This window comes from Chironomus tepperi, unplaced genomic scaffold, assembly GCF_022539635.2.
Source record: "Chironomus tepperi strain 1889 unplaced genomic scaffold, CSIRO-AGI_Ctep_v1 contig_314, whole genome shotgun sequence".
Taxonomy (NCBI): Eukaryota; Metazoa; Arthropoda; class Insecta; order Diptera; family Chironomidae; genus Chironomus; species Chironomus tepperi.
The window spans coordinates 16,341-28,500 of record NW_027226436.1 but is presented as its reverse complement, the minus strand read 5'-3'; the positions used below and the strand labels follow the sequence as shown (position 1 = coordinate 28,500).

Here is a 12,160-nt window from a genome sequence, read left to right as displayed (position 1 = left end):
ACGACAGATTTGAGTTTTTGAAAGAAAATAAATTGCCTTTAAAACTTATGCCTCACGTTAAATGGGGAAGGAGATTAAAAAGTGAGAACAAAAAAAGATTCTTGACATCTCTCCTTTGGTCATACATACATATCCAATATATTATGAATAAGAGAATCTGTTAAATACAGAAATTTTAATTAAAAGCCTTTTTATGAAACATCTTTTGAGGCTTTTTTTGCTTCCTGTCACGCTGTTAAATACAATAAAATTTTGTGTGTCGGAGAAATAATTATATTTAATATCCACTGTACTTCATTTACATCTGTTGCAGGACTTAATAGTTTTCAGCTTCCGGAACAAATCTCAGAATATCTTTTTCCTCTTTCTCTTCATTCCCATGACTCTTTTTGTTGTTGCTCTCCTTTAAGTCTTGATTCTTTATGAACTAAAATTTATGTAAAATAAAAAAAAAAGTGAAAATTGAAACCACAAGAGTCGTTTTACAAAGCATCATCTAAAGAAGTTCCTTTGCATTTCTCATTTTTCAGTCACTTTTAAGCGGTTTTGCACTTTTTGTGAAATGCAAATTTTCTTCCTTTTTGTGAATTTTTAAGTACCGGAACTGTAAAATGAAACATGCAAAAGAGCTCTATGTGAACTGAGACTGTTCTTGAAATTAAAGGGAATATATTTGAGGCATAGAATATTTTTTTTTACACAAGATAAAATTCATTTTTAATGCCTTTTTCATGACTGGTGCCGCATTTGCCTCAACATGGTTGGGGAAAAAAAGGAAGCACAAATTTGAATGTTGAAAACATTAAAAATGTGTAAATAGTCTAAAAATTATGATAATAATCATGCGTTTATGAAGGCATTAAGTCTTTAATAGGCCAAAACAACAGCTTGTCCTAATCTAAATGCCACAATTTAATAGATAGTGAATGTAATCAATTTAGACATCAAGAAAATAAATTTTTATGAGGAACTTGTGATGAGTTGAAAGTCAAATTGAGCATGATGGTGCGAAAAGGTCTTGAAACTTATGTCAGTAAACATTAAGAAGGGATTAAAAGAGACTTAAAGAATATCATTAGATATCTCTGGCAAGTAATGATGGCAATTATAAAGCTGTACAAATGAAGATATTAGACATCCAATTATTCATGATCAAGTCTAAAGTGCTTCATTTGCCATTTGAATTAAACTTTTAGTTTAAACAGAAAAAAATATAAAAATTTTTATAGACCCTTTAATACCCATAACAACTTCATCCAGCAATCATTTTGATGCTTTAATCACGCACATTATTTGCTATAACACGAATATTCATTGAATGGGGAAGTTTAAATAATAAAAAGCACAGACATAAATGATTACAGGAGTTTTTTGTGATTATTTTTTATTGTGATTTTAGATTGTAAATGAGGTTATGTTGTTAAAATGGCTTGTTGGTTGGTGATTCTTGAAGTTTAACAGACATTTTCTGGTGTGGCTTTAGTTTATTCATCTTTTGCCACATAGAACTTTATTTTGCAAGTAATTTATGCTTTTATAACTTAATCTAATTAAAATAATCGCAGAAAAACTTTTTAAAGTGAGAAATTTTTGAAAAATTGCTTTTAAATTTTTTGAATTTTAATTTTCCGTTGCAAATTAGAAAATTAGTTGAATTGTCGATTCAAAAGTTTGATGCTTCCTAAATCAACTCATAATCGACTAACCTTACTTACCAAATCCATAAATGCAACTCAACAATTTATACTTTTTTAAAATTATTCTCATTTTTTAATGCTCAAATGCAGACATTAAATTATTATATCATTTCAATTTCAAATGCATCCGTAAATCATAAAAATAAAAATGAAATCGAATTATATTTTATTCAACGTCATTATCCACATATTATTTACAAGCCATTGTCGTGTATAAATATCATTTCATCCTCAGAATTCTTTTTTTTTGCACAATCAAATTGCATTTTATTGGTTTTGTTCTGTTTGCCATTTATATATGTTTGGTTTTAGAAAAATTTTCTGCAATTTACTATATTTTTAGTTTTTGCTTCTCACAGAATTGGAGGAAAAATTATGTTGTTGCTACCGTCGTTGTAGGTATGCTTAAAGATGAAAAAAAAAACATGTTGGAAATGGATTTGGGATGAGGAATTGGAACGCCTTTTTCAAATGACAAAGGCTTTATTAATGCTCCATCACGGACACATTTGTGAACGCTAAATGGAATTCATATTCTTGTAAAGTACGTTGTTATTATTGAATACTAGGGTACTAGGAACCGTCAAGCATGACAAAAAGGAAAAGCAAGAGGAATTTAGTGCAGAATAGCAGACATAACGACAAAAACTCATGATTACCATTATTGGATAAATGCATGTAATTCATCAGCTCACAATTCCTTTTGAGCATCAATCAAAAGGTCAGTCAAAATGCCTTCCTCATCAGCGCACCAAATGAGCATCTAAACATAAAAAAATTCACAAATAATATTTTATGTGTGATAAATAATGCATTTATTTCTTTTATACAGACCGTGCATGAAAAGAGGAAATAAAACACTGAACACGGTGATGATTTTTTTTATTCTACAACGAGAAGTTTATTGTTGAATAATAAAATAAAAATCATATGACGATGTTTCTTTCATAGTTCCCATATTATAAATTGTTGTTGTTGTTGTTTCTTTGTTGTATAAAGTTGAGATTGGGATGGAGGAACGAAACTATTTATAAACATATTCTAACGTGATACGAGAACTTAATAAAAATACAACAAATGTTTTTATATCCTCACGTAAAGGGAGAGAAACACACAAAAAAAATGAGATAAAGTGCTACAATTTATGTTTCTAGGTCACTAGGAAATTGGATTAGATTAAAAAATTTCTCACAAGTTCAAGGTAATTTGTTTTTCATTTTTATAAATCTCTTCAATTAATTTCGCCATTTTCTTCGTTCATCTCAAACAGCTGCATTAAGAAGATTGCTCGTAATGACTTTCAAAATAGCCGCAATACTTCACATTGTTTGCGCTTCTTAATGGCATCTCAAACATTTCTTTTTTTTGCAGCGATGGCTATGTACTTTGTGCTAATTAGTTTCGCCTTGACAGCGCACCCTTATTTCTCATTGAGATCAGCAAAGATTGTCGATTATTGGATGTGGAAGTGAAATTAAATTATGTGAGTGATTTGGGTTGACTGGATTGGTTGTTGGATATAGATTCCGTTACTTAATACTCAATTTCATTAATTTTTAAGGACTTAACCGTAAAATTCTTCATTTTATAAGATCCAGCCTGTAAAATCTCTGTAATAATTAAATGCGCCGCATCCTTTTATCTTCCATGACTTGCTGATGATAAGGCATTAATTCGCAATGGTAATATAAATCCTTCAAACTGTAACATCTTCAATTTAATTTCCACCAAACTCGATTACAGCATATTCTTCAATATTTTTTTGTTTGGAAACTATTGAGAATCTTTTTACATTCTCACCCGCTTCTCATTCTTTTCACATCCATAATATCCACAAAAAATTCCCACATGAGTTGTGAATTTAAAGCAAATTGCTTTCATCATTGCGCGCTTCTTCTCGAAGATATATATTTATTTTCTCTAGTGTGTACACTTCTCCAGCATTTAGCTATTTTAATTTTATTAAATGAAAAACAACAGAAAAATTCAATTTACACCTGCTTCTCTTTGTGCCTGCTCATCTTCAACCTTTTTTTTTCTACTCGCTAGATTATGTATTGCAATATTTGCCTTTGTTTTTCAATGTTGTAATATGAAATGAAAACAGCAGCAGTAGAATTAGTAAAGAAGAGGTTTTACGAAGGTAATATGTGGGTTTACATCGAGAAGAAAGAAAGGAATAGACAATATTTGGCTTAGATTTTTCACTCTTGTTGTGGTTCTACATTCTCGAAATTTTTGTGCATTGTTATCTTGTGAACTTTTCATTTTAAATTTCTGTTCCTGAATGCAAATATTCTAGTGGCACATATCATGCAGTAAAATAATACTGTGCTTGTTACTATGGTTGTTTTAGGTCATTGTGAACATAAAAACTGAATGTTCTGCTTCTGCACAATGATTAGTGCTTAAAAAAAAAAGTTTCAACTGAACTAAAGATACTTTAATGTACGCCATTAATTATTTTATTATCTCTGAAGAGAAATTAATTATAAAGCTCTTATGTTCAATCTTGTTAGTAAGAAAATCAGGAAAAAGGTTGGGATTCTAGACAGTATCTTTAAATTGCGACTTAAACATCCAATTTTTTAATGTCAAAATCTGCAAAAACTGCAATTTTTCGACAATGTTTGACAATAACTTAATGCAGGTTCCATACTTTTCGGAAGGCAAAAGGTGTTTTGAATGCGAAAAATCCAGCACAAGCTGTCATGAATCAGGTTTGAGGTTTGTAAAATAATTTCTTTTTAAAAGAAATTATTATATATGAATTAAATTTGCATTAATTAAGTAAGAATATTTCTGAAAATTATTAACGTTCTTAAGAAATTTGAATTTTACCGTATTTTTCCAATTTGAAATTTAAAACCTTACAAATGTTTCTTTTCGTGTGAACTTCAAATAAGAAAAGTGTGAGGTTTTGGATAAAAAGAAAATAAGTGAGAAGAAAGGATACGAGAACGTGATTAAAATAAAAATTCTTTAATTATAAGTCTACAAAGAGTAAGTTTGAATTTGATATTGAAATTTTTTATAATGAATCCGTTAAAATTATAATTTAGGATAAAAATAGTTGAAAGACTAACAATTTTCGAATTAACTTTATAAAGTAAAGAACAATAAAGGTGAAGTTTTGTGAATTATATAAATTAACTAGTCTTTCATATTTGAATCTCAAACAAAAGACTATTTTCTCTAATTATGTCGATATTTTATCGACATAAAATTTTTTATCTCTTTTGTAATATCCTCGTGAGGATAAAAATGTGTTCTTTTGTTTAAGAACAATGAAAGATCCAGTAACCTAAGGATCATCTGTAATTTTTTTTTTAAAGAAAAATTTTCTTTGAGGTAGAAAATTATTATACGGTTCATTGAGTGTTAAAAAAGACAAAGAAATTGTAAATAATATAGCTAATTTATGAATACCCCAAGAAAGAGGAGGTGTTCAAATTGTGATAAGCCTAAAACATTTAGTGACAAATTAATATTTTGTGATATAAAAGGATGTATACGGTGGATTCATTCTAAGTGTAAAAGACAAAAATATAATAAGATTGATGCTAAGTGGATATGTGTACAGCATAAAAGTGATAAAGATGATAAAAGTGACAATACTATTAATCAAATATCTGAAGACAGTTACGAGTCATTAGAATGTAATGAAACTATGGCAGAGCAATCAACCAGTGAGACAGTTATATCCTGTGAAAAGTGCAGTGAAAGTATAGTTGATTATGAATTTAAAGCTTGTCTTTATTGTGAAAGATTTAAGCACAACTCGTGTTTGTCATCAAATGAAGATAGATCTTATGATTCTGACGCGAAAAGAATCATATGTGATGATTGCTTATTTAATTTAGCCACTCAAGCTTTAAATGATTCAAAAAAAAAAAATTAAAATTAAAAAATGAGCAATTATCAAGTGATAGTGATTCCGATAGTGATTCAAGTGATTCAGATACTGATAATAACACAGAACCAGATACAAGAAATGTAACTGTAAGAAAAGTTCGGGAAAATACAGTGGACTATTTGAACAAACTAAGTTTGAAGAGATTGCCTGTGGTAACAGACGATAATCTATCGTGGTGTGTCTTTTACGAAGCGTTTAAAGAGACGAAGAATTTATATAGTAACAACGAGAACGTTACACGACTTCAAGACGCTATTAAGGATGAACGAGTCATCAGGATTGGAGGTAAGACTCTTTTTAATCCCAAAACTTATGAAGAATGTCTAAAAAATATCAATAAGCGTTTAAAACATAATCTTAAACCGCTCTACAAAGAAGCTAGTGAGTTAGAAAATCACATTTCAATTAAGAGTCATCAGAAGGCTAAAATTATTGAGTACATTGATAAATTGAGAAATTTCGATTCGTTGTCTAAAGCGTATAACGAAAAAAGTTACAGTAACAACCAAAAATTTATAGCCAATGTAGTAAATGTTTTACCAACTTTTTTAAAGACTGCTTGGGAAAAGAAGCAAGCTAAGTTGGAAAGCAAACATAAAAGTGTGTCACTTTCCAACTTAATTGAAACTTTAACAAAGTTCATACCTACTTTAGAGTTAAGCATAAGAAATGAGTCATTTTTGAACAGTAATAATCGTAAAGACAAAGAAGAGAAAGAAAGACGAAGGTTTGAGAAACCTCGTCTGTATCATTTTGAAGATAAGTCAAAGATCGATAATATAAAGGTAAAATGTTGGTATCATAAAAGTGATTCACATACTTTTAATAAATGTAAGGATTTGTGGCGTATGAATGGAAAAGATGTAACAGCCATAGCTAAGAAAAATGGAATCTGTACATATTGTGGTAATGAATGGTCGTCACATAAAAACTGTCCAAACGACAAGTTAAAATGTAGAGTTGAGGGATGTTCATTACCTCATCATAGCATTTTCTGTTATAAACGAAAACCAGATAGAGAACTCAATAAGAGAGAGCATCACAGCAATAATAAAAAATTTACTAACATTAATAGTAATAGAAATAACAACAATTCTGATAACCCTCTACCTGAACCTGGATGTTCTAGAGACAGAAAAGATGATGAAATGGAAACTTTAATTCAAGAGCTAAGCAACTCACATTTATACACTAACAACTTTACTAGAAATAATATGCTTTTTGTAGATAACTCCAAACTAATTAATAGTTGCCACAACAACTCAACCACATGCAACAATATACTGAGCGTTATTGTTCTTAAATTAAATCAAAAGAAGGAAGTTGCCCTACTTATAGACAGTGGAAGTACTGTATCCTTAATAGAGGAGTCTGTTGCTAATGAGCTGCAAATAAGAGGTCCATGGCTTCCCTTAGAACTTCGATGGTCAGGAGACCAAAAACGTTATGACGATTACTCTAGAATAGTAAAAACTGAAGCATGTGGACTATCATCCAGTAAGTCGTATAAGTTATATTTTCGTACAGTAAGAAAATTAAACATCGCATCACAAAAATTCATTGCGAGTGAATTTTATGATAAATATCCATATTTGTTACCCTTGAATCTACATGATTACCATGAAATAAGTGGCGTAATAGGCATTGACAATATATTCGTTTTTGAACAGATTAAATTAGTTAAACCCAAGACTAAAGACCTCTCTGCTCCATTTGGTGTAAGATGTTTATTGGGAGATTATATTTTTGGTTCTTTTTATAGTTTAGCAAAAATTTATGATCAGTTAATTATAGACAACAAATTTGTCAAAAACGATAACCGTTATATGAACCATCAACATGAATTAATGGAATCAGAAATAAAAGAACTTAATGAGATGGAGAAAGAAGTTATGGGACTTGATTACAATCTACCTGTTGAACCAAATGATAAAAAGATTGCAGAGGAAGTTTATGCACTGGAAGTACTAAACAATAAAATTATTCAAAAACCTAATTCCAGTCATTATGTAGCACCACTTTTATGGGTAAATCAACCTTTTTCCTTAGACTATATTAATTCCTTTAAAGTAGCACTTCGAAGATTTCTGATCGTAGAGAAACAAGCTTATAAATTAAATAAGTTTCAAGAATGTGTCAGTCAGATCCAAAATTTGTTAACAAAGGGTTATGCAAAAGAACTAACAGAATTGGAAGTTAAAACAATTGGTAAAAAGACATATTACAACCCGATTTTTTTTATTCATCCACCAAATAAAAGAGTTCGTATGATATGGGATTTGGCTGCAAAAGTCAATGGAAAATCATTGAATGATTTTCTATTATCGGGTCCAAACATGTATAATAGTCTGTTGGAAATAATATTCAAGATGAGGGAAAGAACATATTTCATTAAGGGCGACCTTAATGAAATGTTCCACCAGATTTTTGTAACTGATGAGGATACTGATTCGTTGAGATTCCTTTTTCGTATAAATCCCGAAGATAAAATTAGAGTCTTCAAAATGTTAGTTTTGCCATTTGGTGCTAAATGTTCACCTGTCATTTCACAGCATGTAAAAAATACAATTGCTTTAAAGTTTAAAAATGACTTGCCAGAAGCAAGTGAAACTATTTTAAAAAGTAGCTATGTTGATGACATAGTTAGATCAGTAGATACTGTAAAACAAGCAGTGGACATAACTATCCATGTGAAGCGAATTTTACGTACTGGTGGGTTTAATTTGTTAAAAATTAACAGTAATGTACAGGAGGTCATAAATGAAATTCGGGGTAAATTAACGTCTATAGAAAAAAGTCACGAAAAAGTTTTCTCAAACGAAACAAGAGAAAAGTTACTCGGTTATGATATTGATTTTAAAAACGACACTTTGGCCCTTAGTTTAAATCTAGATAAATTTCCATCAAGTATAATCCACGGAACCGAACGACCCAATAAACGAGAAGTACTTCAAGTACTCATGACATTATTCGATCCTATCGGACTCTTTCAATTTGCAACATCAAAAATGAAAATACTTTACCATAAATTGTGTCAAGAAAATTATACTTGGGATCAAATTCTTAATGAAGATCATTTTACATTATGGAAAAATTGCATTAATTGGTTCAAAGATATTACAAAAATTAATGTACCCAGAATTTATTGTAGTCAATATAAAAATTCATCACAAATACAACTTTGGGCTTTTGGAGACGCTGGTAAAGACATAGCATGTGGTGCTATATACTTGAGATTTTTGAATGATAAAAATCAACAATTAGGGTATAACTTAATTCATGCTAAAACATTCGTCACCCCTCTTAAACAAAATAGATCAATACCGGAATTAGAACTTAACGTTGCTCTTAAAATTTGCACCATGGCAAATCAAGTAATTAAGATGCATACTTTAAGCATCGATAAGGTAGTATACTTGACTGATAATGCTGCTGTGAAAGAATGGATCACAAACAATCCAAAAAAGCCCACCGTTTATGTAAAAAATAGAATAGATAAAATTAAAAGTATGACGAAATCAAATGAATGGTTATGGATACCAACCGAATACATGCCTGCAGATTTTGGCACTAAGATAAGTTCTATGCCTGAAATGAGTTTCAGCAATGATTGGTTTCATCCTCGACTTTTTTGCATGCCCGAGGAGAATTGGCCTGAATTTAAGGCCAATAAGTTCGAAATTGAACAACAATCTAAATTACATTACCTAAATATAAACGTTGTTGAAAATGATGATAATGAAGAAAATGATCTGTTTGATCCATCCAAATTCAATAATTATTTATCATTAATTAGTACCTATCAATATGCTTATAGATTAATACATTTAACAAAAAATGCAAAAGTTAAGAAAAAAATTGATGTATTAAACAATATGTTAAAAAATGATAAGCATAATAGAACCATCAAAACGGAAATTAAGTCACTTACCAATGAATTCAATGATAAAAGATCAAAAATTTTGTGTAAAAATTTTATGTACCAACATTCTGAGCAGCAATGTTTATTAAAAGCACAAAAAATTGGATACTCTGAAGAATTAAAGTTGCTAAAAAGTAACAGACCATTGCCAAAAAATAATAAAATTTTTAAGTTAAATCCGTTTTTGGATCACAATGATTTAATTAGAGTTTCTACTAGAATTTCTCTAAATAAAGAAAATGTTGAGGAATACGGATATGACCGAATCTGTCCAATACTTTTGCCCAAAGTACATCCTCTTACTTCTTTGATAATCTTAAAATACCATGAGATGAATAAGCATTCGCTGAATAACAGCACTGTAGTGCATATATCTCATAGATTTTACATACCACACATAAAATGGACTGTTAATCTAATCATTAAATCTAAATGTTTACATTGCAGGAAAAATTCAGCAAAACCTCAAGCTCCATTAATGGGGGATTTACCATCAGTTCGATTGGCTCATCATAACCCAGCTTTCACAAACGCCATGGTAGATCTTGCAGGACCACTCACCGTCAACATCTACAGAAATATCATAGCTAAACGTTATATATTTGTTTACAGCTGTCTAACCACCCGAGCTATACACCTTGAATTAATTGAAAGGATGGATTCTGAATCAACATTAATAGCATTAACCAATACCATCAATTTGAGAGGAGCTCCAAAAATCATCATATCTGACAATGGATTAAATTTCAAAGGAGCCAGTAATATCCTGGAATCTGATGTCAATAAGTGGAATGTCACGTTACTAAAAAAGGGAATAATCACCTCTCCAATTGAGTGGAAATTCGGCCCACCTAGATCACCACATTTTCAAGGAGCCGTCGAACGTATGGTTGGATTGACAAAAATCATACTTAAAAAGATAATTGATATGACAACACTAAATAGAAAATTGTTTAATGATTTTATGCTAAAAGCCATACTTAATGAAGTAATTGGCATTCTTAATAACCGACCTCTTGTATTAATTCCTATAAAAGGAACTAATACTGAAATATTAACACCTAACTATTTTTTGATTGGAAGGCAATCAATTCAAACTTTACCTTGTAGTGTAAATTTAAAACGAACATTCAATGAATCGTATGAAGACCTTAAAGTAATAACCAATATTTTGTGGGGTCACTGGATTAAATATTACTTACCCACTATATTATTACGAGAAAAATGGATTGACACAAAAGAGCCATTAAAAGTTGGTGACATTGTCATCACTGTCGATACCATTGTTGCCAATTCCTGGAGAATTGGTAAAATTGTTGATATAATTATAGGATCAAAAAACCAAGTCAGAGAGTACAGGGTATTGTTGGGTAAAAATAATTCGATACCTGAATTAAAAAGTTTATCGCTTAAACAATTAATGAAATTATATAAAGATGAAAAATATAGTGTTGTAAATCGCGGAGCACTTTATGTTGCAAAATTAAATTTAGATGCCATAAAAATGTAAAATTTAAAGCTTCAACAAATACGTTGAAGTTCAAAAAAGTTCAAACCAAAAATTTAAAATCTTAAAAGCATAAAATAAGATTATAGGAAGATACTATAAAACTGGCCATTTTATAGTTGAACATTCAAATTCCTAAAAGTCGTTTAAAAAAAAAAAAAATTTATGATCAACCATGTAGAGTTGACGTAAAAATAAATTAATCAGACATGATTGACCAATAAGAGTTAACATGAAAAAAAAAAAAAACATAAAAGTCCAGTCAACAAGAAGTTGAACATGACACAAGGCACTAAAAAAAAAAAAAATTAATTTTACTTCAATCATATAATTTCAGATTAAGCAATGGAACGACCTGTAATAAAATTCTCATCAATTTATGATCAAGTGAAGCCTAAAACAATGTTACAATGCATTATGAGGAAGATCAATGCTACGGTAGATGACTATAATCAGATCACCAATCTTCATATCGAAACTTTGAGAAACAAACGGTATCATTTGAGAATGGGAGTTCGAGACAAAAAAATAATTAACAAGATGACGAGTGAAAGTGAGAGGAATAATGATGGGAGATCATATACTATGAGATTTGTAGACAAGTCTGTATTGTTTATGACACCTGAACAAACTAAGGAAAATTTTGAAGTAATTAATAATAGTCGAAGTCAAGAAAAAGTTGTGAAGGTACGAATGTGGCGAAATCAAAATATATTGGACGTGATGAATAAATTAAGACAATATGAGTGTAGCGATTTCGAATACATATCTGTTAATCGTGTACATGCTTTAATCGGATTTAAAGACAGAAGATTCGTTAGGTCAATAATGAACAAGTTCATGAACGATGGATTTGAGGTTTCATTGGAAGATAAGATGATGAGAGTTGTGAGTAAATTTCAATCATCATACAAAAAAATCAATAAAGAAAGGACAAATATGAAGCCGAAAATTCAACAGCAATTTAAACGTCGTAAACATTTCCACCAAAACCATGTTGTTCCAGTTGCAGATAAGCAAATGCAACAAATTCAAAATCCTGTCTCTTATGTACCCATGTCCAAGCCTATTATTCCACAAATAGTCAATTCTGAGCATTTCTTCCATCCATCCACAAC

At 30.2% G+C, this 12,160-nt stretch overlaps 1 protein-coding gene across 1 annotated transcript; it reads left to right on the top strand.

Annotated features, from left to right (window-relative positions):
• Nucleotides 1-5,623: 5,623 nt before the first annotated feature.
• LOC139092919 (uncharacterized) lies at nt 5,624-11,045 on the top strand (the record flags this gene model as incomplete). Its single annotated transcript, XM_070643494.1, has 2 exons — nt 5,624-8,878; nt 9,983-11,045. Coding segments are annotated over 2 exons (4,318 nt in total), but the record flags the coding sequence as incomplete, so codon positions are not given.
• Between the last annotated feature and the right edge of the window lie 1,115 nt (nt 11,046-12,160).